This window comes from Saccopteryx leptura, chromosome 1 (assembly GCF_036850995.1).
Source record: "Saccopteryx leptura isolate mSacLep1 chromosome 1, mSacLep1_pri_phased_curated, whole genome shotgun sequence".
NCBI lineage: Eukaryota > Metazoa > Chordata > Mammalia > Chiroptera > Emballonuridae > Saccopteryx > Saccopteryx leptura.
Genome location: NC_089503.1, coordinates 74,884,666 through 74,899,380, shown reverse-complemented (window position 1 = coordinate 74,899,380; position 14,715 = coordinate 74,884,666). Strand labels below are relative to the sequence as shown.

Sequence of the window (14,715 nt, the reverse complement as noted above, 5' to 3'; positions counted from 1 at the left end):
TATTTGTTCATTGATTGCTTTCTCATATGTGCCTTGACCGCGGGCCTTCAGCAGACCAAGTAATCCCTTGCTCAAGCCAGCAACCTTGGATCCAAGTTGGCAAGTATTTTGCTCAAACCAGATGAGCCTGAGCTCAAACTGGTGACCTCGGAGGTCTCGAACCTGGGCCCTCCACATCCCAGTCCGACACTCTATCCACTGCGCCACTGCCTGGTCAGGCAATATAGACATTTTAATGATGTTTATTCTTCCTAACCGTGAACACGGTATATGCTTCCATTTGTTTGTATCTACCTTGATTTCTTGGGTCAATGTTTTATAATTTTCCAAGTACAATTCTTTAACCTCTTTGGTTAAATTTACTCCTGGGTACTTTCCTTTTCTTGTTGCAATAGTGAAGGGGGTTGTTTCCTTAATTTCTTTTTCTGACAGTTCATTGTTGGTGTATAAAAATGCCTCTGATTTCTGTGTATCAATGTTATATTCTGCCACCTTGCTGAATTCATTTATCAGGTCCAGTAATATTTTGACTGAGACTTTAGGGTTTTTTATATACAGTATCATATCATCTGCAAATAATGATAGTTTTACTTCTTCTTTTCCATAAAATGCCTTTTATTTCTTCTTCTTTTCTGATTGCTATAGCTAGGACTTCCAGGACTATGTTGAATAAGAGTGGTGAGAGGGGGCACCCCTGCCTCGTTCCTGATCTTAAGGGGATTGCTTTTAATTTTTGCCCATTAATGATGATGTTGGCCATGGGTTTGTCATAGAAGGCCTTTATTATGTTAAGGTATGTTCCCTGTATTCCCACTTTGCTGAGAGTTTTGATCATAAATGGGTGCTGGATTTTATCAAATGCTTTTTCTGCATCTATTGAAATTATCATATGTTTTTTCTCCTTCCTTTTGTTTATGTGATGAATCACATTGATTGATTTGCGAATATTGTACCACTTGCCTCCCCAGAATAAATCCCACTTGATCATGATGTATGATTTTTTTTATGTGTTGCTGGATCTGGTTTGCTAACATTTTGTTGAGGATTTTTGCATCTAAATTCATCAGAGATGTTGGCCTATAATTTTCTTTCTTTGTATTGTCTTTGCCTGGTTTTGGAATCAAAATTATCCTTGCCTCATAAAAGGAGCTTGGAAGTCTTCCTTCCTCTTGAATTCTTTGAAATAGCTTGAGAAGGATAAGAGTTAATTCTTCTTTAAATATATGGTAGAATTCACCAGTGAATCCATCTGGCCCAGGGCTTTTGTTAGTTGGGAGTTTTTTGATAACTGTTTCGATCTCCTTTGTTGTAATCGGTCTGTTTAGGTTTTCTGATTATTCCAGATTGATTTTTGGAAGGTTATATGTTTCAAGGAATTTGTCCATTTCACCTAGGTTGTTTAATTTTTTGGCATACAGTTCTTTATAGTATTTTTTTTACAATATATTGTATTTCTTTTGTGTCAGTTGTTATTTCTCCACTCTCGTTTCTAATTTTATTTATTTGAGTCCTCTCTCTTTTTTCTTGCTGAGTCTGGTTAAAGGCTCATCAATCTTGTTTACCCTTTCAAAGAACCAGCTCTTGGTTTCACTGATCCTCTGTATTGTTTCTTTAGTCTCTATGTAATTTATTTCCACTCTGATCTTTATTGTTTCCTTCTTTCTACTACCTCTGTGCTTTACTTGCTGTTATTTTTCGAGGTCTTTTAGATGGAGGGTTAGGTTGTTTATTGTGCTTTTTCTAGCTTCTTAAAGTACTGTATGTCTGTAGTGTTATGAACTTCCCTCTCAGGACTGCTTTTGCTGTGTCCCATAAATTTTGAGTTGTTGTATGCTCATTATCATTTGTTCCTAGGAATTTTTTTTCTTCTTTGATTTTATTGTTAACTCATTTGTTATTTAATAATATGCTATTTAGTTTCCATGTTTTTGAGTATTTTTCAGTTTTTCTGTTGTGGTTGACTTCTAGTTTCATGCTATTGTGATCAAAGAAATGTTTGATATAATTTTAATCTTGTTAAATTTGTTGAGATTGCTTTTCTGCCCTAACATGTGGTTTATCCTAGAGAATGTACCATGAGCACTTGAAAAGAATGTATATTCTGCTGCTTTAGGTTGAAAAGTTCTGAAGATATCTATTAAATCCAGTTAGTTTAGTGTGTCCTTTAAGTCTGCAGTTTCTTTGTTAATTTTCTTTCTTGAAGATTTATCTAGTGATGTTAGTGGGGGATTGAAATCACCTACTATTATAGTATTTCTGTTGCTCATGCCCTTTATATCCATCAAAGTCTGCTTTATATATTTAGGTGCTCCTATATTAGGTGCAGAGATATTTATAATGGTTATATCTTCCTATTGGATTGCTCCCTTTATCATTATGTAGTGACCTTTATCTCTTACTATAGCCTTTGTTTCAAAGTCCATTTTGTCTGATTTAAGTATTGCTACCCCAGCTTTTTTTTATTTCCATTTGCATGAAATTTTTTTTTTCATCCTTTTACCTTCAGTCTATGTGTGTCTTTTGTTTTGAGGTATGTCTCTTGTAGACAGCTTATGTATGGGTCCTGTTTTCTTATCCACACAGCTACCTCACATCTTTTGATTGAATCATTTAATCCATTTACATTTAAGGTAATTATTGATATGTAGTTGTTTATTGCCATTTTATTCTTTAAAGCTGTATTCCTCTTTTGCTATATATTTTTTTCTCCTTTGATCTGTTTACAACAGGCCCCTTAACATTTCTTGCAGCATTGGTTTGGTTGTAATGAATTCCTTGAGGGTTTTTTTTTTTTGGTCTGGGAAGCTTTTTATTTCTCCTTCAGTTTTAAACAATAGCCTTGCTATAATATTTCTATTTATCTCTTAGCTTGGTATTTTAATTATGATGTGTCTTGGTGTGGATTTCTTTGGGTTTTGCTTTAATGGAGTTCTCTGTGTTTCTTGAACTTGTGTGACTTTTTCCTGCATCAGTTTAGGGAAGTTTTCAGCTAAGATTTGATTGAACAAGGTCTCTATCCCTTGTTCTTTCTCTTCTTCTTCAGGAACTCCTATTATGCAGATGTTGTTTCTCTTTAGGTTGTCACAGAGCTCTCAGAGTTTCCTCAGATTTTTTTATTCTCTTGTCTTTATGCTGCTCTGCTTTCGTGTTTTTGTTTATCTTGTCTTCTAAATCGCTAATTTGATCCTGTGCTTCATCCAGCCTGCTTTTAATTGCTTCTAGTGCAGTCTTCATTTCTGATATTGTATTTGTCATTTCTGACTGGTTCTTATTGTTTTAATGTCCCTTTTAGTATTTGTTATCCCTTTATTTATGTGCTCACTGTGACCATCCATTGTTGTTCTAAGATTTTTCAGCATTCTAATCATTATTTTAAACTCTGCATCAGTTATTTTGCTTCTTTCCATCTCACTCAATTCATTTTCTGGGGGTTTCTCTTGTTGATTCATTTGGATTGCACTTCTCTGTCTTCCCATTTTGTCTGTGTTGCCCTGGACTTCTCTGGCTGGGTCTTGGGGCAGATCAGGGGGGGGTCAGTTTCTATGACTGGTTCTTATCAACCTTTTGGGAACTACAGGTTATCCAGATCTTGTGGCTGCCTCTGCTGGGTTCAGTTGCCGTTGTAAATATCAGCTGCACTCCTAGGCTTGCTTTTCTCTACTCTTGACCTAGGAGAAGTTCCTTTAAAAGTTTAAGTTCCCCTAAAATCCACTTTCTGTTGCCTCTTATTGCTGGCTACTTGTTGGGCTTAGTACTGTAATTCAGTGATTAAGTACAGTATTAGATGTGGCCTACTCCTTAGCCTTAGGTGTCATTCTATCCAGACATTTTATTTACTTATTTTATTTTCTTTTATTTTGTTTTTTTGTTCTTTTTAAACACTCAGTAGGGTGTAGTCTCAGGGGTCCAGTGGGTGTGGCCTCTGTGCTCCTGTTGTGTGGTCTGTCTACCAGGCCACCACTACTGTTGCTGCCTGGGGCCAGCCCGCCTCCACAATCGTCACTGCCCAGCTCGGGCTTGTATGTGCCCATGTGCCCGTTTGGACCACTTCCAGGGCTGCCTCCGACTCAGATCTAAGCGGCTGCCTTGGGGGGGGGGGGGTGGCATCATGTGCACCTTGTCGGATCACCGCTGAGATCTCCTGTGGTTTTGCTGCTGCTGAGCGTTCGCCCATACCCAAGCAGTTTTGCATACCTCCCGGATCCCTGCAGCAGCTAGTGCAACTTCCACCATCACTGGCGGGCTCGTGTGTGCCTGCTCCTTCTCCCTCAGGTGACGCTGGGGGCTCTGCCCCAGCTCAGATCACTACGGAGGGCACCCCCTGCCCCAGGCATGTTTGTGCACTGCCTGGATTTCTACAGCAACTGGAGTGACTTCCATCATTGCTGGTTGGCTCAGGTGCTCCTGTGTATTTCCCCTCTGTTGACTCTCAGGCTTCCGCTCCCTCCAAGGGTGGGCCACTCAGCGGGCAGGGTTGTGTGTGAGTCCAGTTTTATTCAGCAGCAACGGTGGTTCCTGGCTCTGGCTGGCTTGCGCATCCTCGCTGGAACCTCTGAAGCCGCGCCCTGCCACCTCCAGCCTATCTGCCTCCCACAAGCACTCAGCAGTGTGGTGCATGGTGTAGCTTAGACCTCTGCACTCCCTATTTGTGTCCCTAACATGGTGCCTGGCTTTCAGCGCCTTTGTTCTAGCTAGGGTAGGGGAGCCTCTGGTGGACAGGGCACTTTCTTTCCTTTGCTCGTGATGCTGGTTCACTTTAAATTTGGGGAGTGACTCAGCCCAGGGGTTAGGGTGACCTCCTGGAGCCCCAGGAAAGTGGCTGTGAGTGAGGCTTTCCATTGCCTTTTTTTAATATGGAGCCTGGGTCTGAGAGTCCAGACTCCTTCTCTCAAACCATGTCTAGGCTTTTTCCTCAGCCAAATATAGTCTGTAAGCCCCTTCCAGGCTCCAAGGCTCTAGGCTGGGATTCCAGTTTTGGGGATAAGGACCTACAACTTGCTGGACAGCCCTCCCTGTTGCGAAAGTTCCTCCAAGGCACCCCTTGCCGCTCCCAGCTTCCCTCTCCCAGGAACAGGGCAGCCTTTTTCGCATCTCTGATTTTCCTACCAGACTCAGCGTGGGTTCTTTGTTGATCCTTGGCTGTAGAACCCTCTTAGTTTAGCCCAAAATATGTCTTTCACGATGAGTGTTCTCAAATTTAAGTTGTAATCCACCTTGGTTCTGGGAAGTGGGAGTTGGTGCATCTGCCTTCTCTGTGGTCATCTTGGAACTCTGCATACTGTGAGTTCTTTCACATCATTCTAGAATGCCTAGAACATAACTATCTAGCTTCCCTATCCACTCTGTCTTGGTGTCAGACTATCTGAAATGAATTCAAAAGTTGCACGTTAGGGGAATTTTGCTTGGCCAGATTGTCCAACCTAGTGAGTTAAGAACAGAGTGCAGGGCTAGATGTCACATGATCTTGTACCAACTCTGCAAATAACTAACTACATGACTTTCTTCAAGTCACTTCACCCCTATAAATTACATTGAGAAAATAAAAAAGAGGAACCAAGGTCATTAGGCATTTGGAGTCTCTCACTTAAAATGGAACAGTGGCTGTACCTCATAATGACTCTAAGACCTTGGATAAATCACTTAACCTTTATAAACCCTGTTTACACTTTCAGTTTATAAATGAGGGTAACAGCACATGAAGCCTGATGTGAGATTTAGCTTTAATATATCTAAAGAATCTGTCATATTGAGAGTATTTAATAAATGATTGCTATTATTTCTAATGATCTATAAAGTTTCTTTCAGGAGTTATATTCTGTTATTTTTTATTTTTGAGGAAAATAAAGAAGAGTGACTGGAAGGGGAAGTAAATTTGAAAACATAATCTTTGTGCATGATACTATAATTCTAACCTATTTGCAAGATTTTGTTGATCCATGTATTTGTTATTTTACTGTTTCCTGGACTTGAAGAAAATTATTCCTTTAGTATGTATTATTACTTGTTCTCTGTGAGAGATAAGTTTAAATGGTGACATTGAAATCATTAAGAACATTATTCAAATTTTCGTAGTTCTTTCTGGGGGCGACAGGTGTCAGACACCTCTTACCTTATTGAGGTTAGAGTCTTAGAGCAGCATCCTAGTAGACATTTAAGACAAGAATCAACACAAGCCATGTACTTTGTGATATGTTACTCATTATTGGACCTGGAAATCCCTTAGCTTTTTCACTATTAAAATTCATGAACCCTGATTCAATTTAGAAACAGCCCCAAAACGAATTCAGCATTTAAATATTACTTGAGGCAACTATTGTATGGGATATTATTAATGGTTATATTTTAAGAATATTATGGATACTGATAATTATCTTTTATTACTTTTAAGGTAAAATATATTTTTATTAGGATTTTATGATTCAGAGTTGCCATCTGTCTGAAAATGTATAATTTTAGTTCTGGAAGCAACCTGTGAAATAATGTCCTTTAACATGTCATTGTCCTGCTGAAGTAGTTGAATCCTAGGAAAGTTGAATAACTTGGTAGAAATCTCTGGGCCAGGTAGTCATGGCAACAGACAGAAGTCTCTCAGTTACTTCTCAGGTGGGTAATGAAACCCTACTTAATCACATCCTATCTGCAAAATGACTTTTTTTGCATTTCTAAAACATCTACTTTGAGTCCCAATATATCAATTTTTAAAATATTATTTCTTTCACATTATACATTTGCTTGTATATACACATTTGCTTGTCCATATTGACTGTAATTAGACAAGGTACATCTTAACAAATTCTAGAATCACATGTGTTAGAATAGGAGGAAATCTGAGTATACAGAAATGATTTTAATGTCTATTTATTTTCATGTCCTCTCAGTTTTGGCAAGAGAACAGACCTGACTATGTCAACATCCAGCTGTACCTCAGTCAAACAGATGGGATACAGGTATGTGGCTGGATGTTACTGTCAATTCAACAAGCCTGTTGAGAGTAGGAGACTTACTGTAGAGGCTGTGCAGGAAGAAAATTTCCGCAGGTGGTTTGAAGAGGTTTCCAACAAGAAGGCCTCTTGGAATGTGTCCAAGAAACTCATGGCTTGGCTTTGAAGTTGACCATATTATACCCTTATTATCTGTCCTCTTCACTAGGAATAGGCCTTTTGAGTTCATCGCTCTCGTCTTTACCATTGCCTCAAGTTCTTTATCTTAGAGGTCAGACTATAAATGAACAGTCTTGTGATGGTGTTAGTCTAAAGGAGGTTTTATGTAGAAAGAAAAAAATAAGGTTATGCACTATACAGCTAATTTCTCTTCAAAGGAAACCAATTAAAATGGTAATAGCTATCACACATTATTTAATCACTGTGGTAGACACTGCTAAGCAATCATATAATTTTAATAGATTCAGCTAACCAGGTGGTGGCGCAGTGGATAGTGCGTCAGCCTGTGAGGCTGAGGACTCAGGTTTGAGATGCTGAGGTCACTGGCCTGAGCACAGGCTCATCTGTCGTGAGTACAGGCTCACTGTCTGAGTGTGGGGTTGCTGGCTTCAGCATAGAATCATAGATATGACCCCCATGGTCACTGGCTTGGGCACAAGGTCACTGGACTGAGCAAGGGGTCACTGGCTCAGCTGGAGCCCCTGGTCAAGGCATATATGAGAAAGAAATCAATGAACAACTAAGGTGCCACAACTATGAATTGATGCTTCTCCTCTCCCTTCCTGTCTGTTTTTCTTTCTCTCTCTCAAAATAAACACATACATACATAAATAAATAATTTTAATAGATTCAAGAGGTAATTGTAACAGATTTAAGAGGTAGAGAATATTGCTATCTCCATAATGTAGAGGAAGAAACTGATGTTTGCAGACAACATTGAAGAGCTGTATAAGTGTATAAATCTGGGTATGAATGCTTTCACATCTGCTATTTTAGTATTTTCTGTTATACATTTTCTGTAATACTTTGAATGCAAAATAATGAATATTTGTCAGTTACTGCAAAACTAATGTAACCCTATTTTTTCTAGTCAGAGTTCTTCCCTACTTGGTATGTAAAAATATTTCATTTTACTACTCTCATTAAGCAAGTCAATATCATTATTCCTCACGGTATTGCTGTGATTAAAGTACAGAGCATACATTGTATGTGCTTCTCAGTTTGTCTGCCTGGAACTCAATCATTTTCTCCTCTCTTCTCACTTCCTTCTGGTCTTCAGAGCTCATATTTTGTTCATTGCCAGCACCAGTTCATTAGAGTTATTTGTTGATAGACCAAAAATTCAGAGCTCTCCTGTCTTAAGCTGTCTTGACTAAAATCATTTCCCCAAATTTATTATTACAATTTGTAGTATTTTACTCATATAATGTGCCAAATATGACAACTGCATTTGCAGTGCAAAAACAATTCAATAACGTTTATGTGCTGAGTCTCTGAGGTTTCTTTTTTGAGAGTAGGCAATTAGAATGCATTTTTAAACATTGGAGTTGTTTAAAAATGAAGGAAATCAGCCACTGGTAATAATGGCATTCAAGAAGAGAATGGATTTTAGAGGAAATGATGTTCTAACTGACTGTCCTTAATAGATTGCCATTTGGTACTTGTATTCTTTATACCACAGCAGTTAGGTGGGGAGCCACAGCACCAGCCGCAATGATGTTAGAGAAACGGGTAATTTGCCAACTCAGTGTCATATAAAATATAATGCTTTCTTTGTGACAGAAAATAATTGGAGAAAAATATCAAGCATTGAATTCAAGACTTTACATTGGGCGTCCTCGGTGGAAACTCCTGTTTGATGAAATAGCAAAATGTAACAGAGGGTAAGTACTGTTCCTCAGAAAATTTGACATGTGGCTAATGATCAAATTAAAATATTCCCAAGTCATTACATGAAGTTTTTAAAGATGAATTAGTAATGGGTTTACAAATTAGAAAGCCACTTAAACACTCAATTATCACTATCAAAGGAGGAAGGAAAGCAGGGACCACCTCATGGATGTGTTATGGCAAATAATTAAAATTTCTCTTAGAAATGCTATATACATTATTTATGAGCTAGATTCTTCTACCTACTTTTAAATTTGCATAGACTCATATTAAAATGAGTATTCATTCCCACAGCATATATCAGCTGATCCTTGGAAAAGTTTTTCAAAAATATCTTGCTAACAAGGTAACTCTACAAATAATTTTAATGTAAAAATACACTTAAAAATTAGTTTTTGTACCTATTTAAAAAATGAATACATTTAAAAAATAACTTTCAGTTGTTATTTGCAATCCCTAAGTTAAGAATATTTTTAAACGTATTTTTTTTTGGAAGCTATAATTCTAAAGAACCTTAGCATTATGGACTGTGTATCTATGATCTGAAGAGATTATTGATAAAAGAAAGCATTTATTTTAGGGTATGTAGTAGACAATCCACTTGCATTCTATAAGCTTATTATAGTGTAAGACAATAATCTACAAAAAATCTACAAGCATTTTGAATACCATATTCCCATTCACACATTTTAAAGTTGACATTTAAATAGTTTTATTATAAGGTTAAAGAGTTGCAAAGGCTGTAATTTCTATCATAGTGCAGATATTGACATTTAATAATTAATGTAACTATTTTAAACTTATCTACTGGATCTAAATATTAGTTTCTTGATACCCAACGTCATATATTATAAATACACAAACAAGCTTTCATTATTAGTTGACAATTATACACCATTTTTTTCTACTTGAACTTGTATTTTTATCCTGATTAACCTGCAAAATTTCATGAAAATCCAATATATTTTTATATTTGAACTGATTATGTTTTTATTGCTAACCTAAACATTTTTCTGCAACAAGAATGCATATAAGTTGATGATTTGACCTTTGAAATTTCCTTTGCCCCTAAAGCTCAGGTGTTAAGTTTTTTCTTCTGGATTGAGTTATCATTTTGTACTTATCAGTATAATTAGTATACAGTTGATTAATTCATAATTTCAAATATATATTTTGATAAATATAAAAAGGATATTTGTAAATGAATGAGACATATTATGAGATGGAGAGGTTTTTTTTAAGAAATACCAAGTTATGGCCCTGGCCAGTTGGGTCAGCGGTAGAGCGTTGGCCCATCTTGTGGAAGTTCCAGGTTCGATTCCCGGCCAGGGCACAAGGAGAACGGCCCATCTGCTTCTCCACCCTTCCCTGTCTCCTTTCTCTCTATTTCTTTCTTCCCCTCCCACAGCCAAGGCTCCATGGGAGTAAAGTTGGCCTGGGTGCTAAGGATGGCTCCATGGCTTCTGCCTCAGGCACTAGAATGGCTCTGGTTGCAGTGGAGCAATTCCCCAGATGGGTGGAGCATCGCCCACTGGTGGGCATGCAGGGTGGATCCTGGTTGGGCATATGCGGAAGTCTGTCTGACTGCCTACCTGTTTCCAACTTCAGAAAAATACAAAAAAAAAAACCAAGTTATGAATTCATGGATGAACATAATGTATTGAAAGAATTACTGATTCATCATGGCCCTTACCTCTATCTTCAGAGATTTTGTTTTAGGAATTACAGCATGGAGCCCCAAAAGCAAAATTTAAAAAGGAATGTATACTCATGTAATTCAGATATCAGCCATGTTTGAAATCACTTCTGTATTCTCTTCCCTTGAAGAAGTAGGTTGGGGCTGAAGAGGTTCTGTATAATATGCAGGGCCCCAGTTAAAGGTGACCAATAGAATAAAATACAAGTCAATCCAGTTTTGGTTATATTCTTTACTGTCTTTTCCCAATATTGTCCACCTTATTCGTGATCATTTTGTCATACTCACTGGAGTTTTGCTGTGCACCACAGACCACTTATTCCTTTTTAGTGACGTTTAACTGACCTCTGATAAGCATTCTTTTATTAGGTTCTAAAGTGTACTGCTTAAAAACTTGATAGTTTTGGAGCATTTTGTGTGTGTGTGTGTGTGTGTGTGTGCGCGCGCGCGCGCTTCATTCTGCAACCAAAACAGTAGAGGACAGGAAATTAGATTGGGATTGTTTCTTTGGTTATTTCTTAAGGTTTCTCATTTGTTATTTTGTTCATGATTTAGGGGTATTTTATGTGTTTATTTGGTTTTCTATTTTATTCAGACAGCATGCTAGATTAAAATGAGTAAATGTGCACCACCTACTGTTGACATTGTGTACAACACTTTCACTTTCTGTATTTGCTCTAGGCAGGCACCTAAAATGCATTATTATTTTATTTTATTTATTTATTTTTTTTACAGAGACAGGAAGTCAGAGAGAGGGATAGATAGGGACAGATAGACAGGAACAGAGAGAGATAAGAAGCATCAATCATTAGCTTTTCGTTGCGACACCTTAGTTGTTCATTGATTGCTTTCTCATATGTGCCTTGACCTTGATTGTGGGGCTACAGCAGACTGAGTAACCCCTTGCTTGAGCCAGCAACCTTGGGTCCAAGCTGGTGAGCTTTGCTCAAACCAGATGAGCCCGCGCTCAAGCTGATGACCTCGGGGTTGTGAACCTGGGTCCTCCGCATCCCAGTCCGACACTCTATTCACTGTGCCACCGCCTGGTCAGGCAAATGCATTATTTTTATTTTTTAAAAAAATTTTTTATTATTATTTTTTTAATTATTTATTTATTTATTCATTTTTAGAGAGGAGAGAGAGACAGAGAGGGAGAGAGGGGAGAGAGAGACAGAGAGAGAGAAGGGGGGAGGAGCTGGAAGCATCAACTCCCATATGTGCCTTGACCAGGCAAGCAAATGCATTATTTTTAAAGGAATTTTTATGTAGCACAGTTTGAATAAAAATTAACATCTTAAGGTTTTAATAACTAGAAAAGGGTAATATTTTAGAAAGGTTCATATTAGATGTATAATTTTGGTTAACCACATGTACATCAATTATATCAAAAATATATATAGAGAGAGAGAAATAGAGAAGAAAGATATAAATTATTTTAATACTGTTTGCTGGGCTACAATTTAGTTTTTAGAAAGTGATTATTCATTAAACCAGAAGGTATTTGTTTAATAAACAACATAAAATACAAGTTTAAATTGGATTAAGTATTCCTTGGCATACATACACACACATGTATACTTATATATACACATACTTGTAAAGTATGCATACACATATAAGTATTATACATATACATATATAAATACCTATACATTTATATAAGTACATAAGTATATGTATATACATGAATGCACATGTTTAAAATATGCATTGAAAATATAAAACTTAATATTAATAAACTTAATTATTCTATAATATCAAATTCTTCAATTTAGTCTTTTTCAGATACACTATATATTGTCCATGAATAATTTTAATGTAGTTATATCTCACCAGTATTCTAGAATGCAGATAACATGGCCATTACTATCCTGTTTATGGATATTTGGGTTGCCTCCAGCCTTTTCTGTTACAAACAGTGTTATAGTAATTATCTTTGCACATACCTTCTCATGTGCTTGTGAGAATATTGCAGTAGGTAAGGTCCTTGAAATGGAATTGCTGAATCAAAGGGTGTGCACATTTCAATACTGTCCTACCAAAGCCAAAAGGCTGAATTAATTTATACTCAATTTACTTTGCACTCCTTCCTTGAGTGGCTTCTTTAAATTCAGAAAATAAATTATATGAAAGTGTTACATGTTTAAGGAATGTGAAGGAGCTTTGAAGTCACCCTGCCTTCATCATTATTTTATAAATGAAGAAGCTACGGTCCTAAAAGATAATGATTTATCTACAGCTATGGTTAATGAGTCGGATTTCAGACATGAACCTATATCTTCCGACTGTAAAGTTCTCTGTGCTTTACTGAGAGCATCATCCTGAATAGAAAAAGTGGCAGTCTTACTGTGTCCCTCTTGGGGACAGTGAGGTGTTTCAAGAAGTCATCATGCTCATTATGTACATTGCAGAAGAATGTTAACTGTACTATGCTAAAAGTTTCAACAACTAATTTTAAAAAAACATAGATATTCCACATATTATTTTATAAACCATTCAGTATTTAACAATCTGTCAGAAAATTGTTTGTCATGCCTAATCAAAATCCAGTTTCCTACTAGTTATAATAAAAATATATATCAAAAAAGTTGAATTTATGCATTATGCAAAAGGAGAAATAAATAATTAACTTTATTTAAACTTTGGGGAAGAGAATTACTACTCTGGGATTGGGCAAAATGTCTGAGACCCTATCTATATTTTGCTATCTCATGGTATTTCAGAAATAATCACAATTAAGAAGACCTAGTTTTGATCTGTCATATTTTCTCCAGTGTTCCTGGGTCAAGTCACTCAAACCTCTGGAGTGAATACAAGGAGTGAATAATCTCTAAGGAGAATAAACTGTCATATGAAATCCCTCACTTACAAATCTGCATGGAAAAACTCATATTGGTATAAGAGAAAAATATACACAAATATACTGAACATTTATAAAACTAGTTCCATCTGCTCCCAAACATTGTCTGCTTGGCTTCTAAGTATTTCTCTACCCACTCAGCAAAGTTTTTGTAGATGACTTTTCAGATAATTGTTAGATTGCCACAACCTAATGTGAACTTAGCGCAAATGATTGAAAAAAATTCATTGTAGAACTTTAAAATTTGTAGGATTTCATTCAGTTAGTGAAAATGACATTGGGGAACTCCTCAAATTACACAAAAATCTCCTAGAGTTAAACTAGTTAACAGTTGAAAACTAAAATGTTAAAAATAAAAAAAGATGATATATGTGTGCTTTAAAAACAATGATTTTATTCAGAGGTATTTAAGAAAGTCCTCTACAAAATCTGGCAAATTTGAAAAACTCCCTCTATAGTTGTCTTGTAAAAGACAAGAAAAAATGTTATCTTGTAATAATGCAGTGTTGACAGAGAATGTTTAGTCACCATGCTGTAATCTCCAGAACTCATTCCTATTCCAACTCAAAGTTTGTGACCCTGTGTCTACCTTCCTCTTCTTCCTACTTCCCCAACCTGCTCCTGGCAACTACTATTCTGCTCTCCATTTCTGAGTTTGTGAGTTTTTTGTTTTTGTTTTTGTTTTTAGATTCCACATAAAAATAAGATCATACAGTATTTGCCTTTCTCTGTTTAATGTATTTCACTTAGATTAATGTCTTCAAGGTTCATACATGTTACAAATGGCAGGATTACTTTCTTTTCTATGGGTGAATAATATTTTAACATGTGTGTATATTTATATATAGATACATATCACATCACTTCTCATTTTTTAAAATCTGTTCATTCATCAGTGGACACTAAAGTTAATTTCTATGCTTTGGCTATTGTATTGAATAAATAGTGCTGTAGTGAACATGGTGGTGCAGATATCTCTTCAAGATAGTGATTTTATTTTTTTTGTTATATACTCATAAAAGGGATTGCTGGATAGTATTTTATTTTTAGTTCTCTGAGGAACATTCATACTGTTTTCCAATAAAGGCTGAAACAATTTGCATTTCTACCAGTAGTGTACAAGGGTTTTTTTTCACATCCCTCACTAACACTACCTTCTGTCTTTTTTATTTGCTTTTTTTTTTTAATTTCTTTTTTTTTTTTTACATTTCTTTTTTTTTTTGAGAAATAATTGACATTACTCATGGTATAGGTTTAAAGTGTACAGCTTGATGTTTTTTTTTGTTTTTGTTTTTTTTTTTCCGAAGCCAGAAACGGGGAGGTAGTCA

General features: G+C 36.4%; 1 protein-coding gene across 2 annotated transcripts in view; it reads left to right on the top strand.

The window, feature by feature from the left end:
• Positions 1–14,715, top strand: part of NOX4 (NADPH oxidase 4) — a 191,628-nt gene that overhangs the window by 166,626 nt on the left and 10,287 nt on the right. For both annotated transcript variants that reach the window (XM_066370534.1, XM_066370543.1), the window contains exons 16-17: positions 6,879–6,947; positions 8,724–8,824. In XM_066370534.1, coding sequence (XP_066226631.1) covers positions 6,879–6,947; positions 8,724–8,824 — 170 coding nt within the window. The remainder of the gene's footprint in view (positions 1–6,878; positions 6,948–8,723; positions 8,825–14,715) is intronic.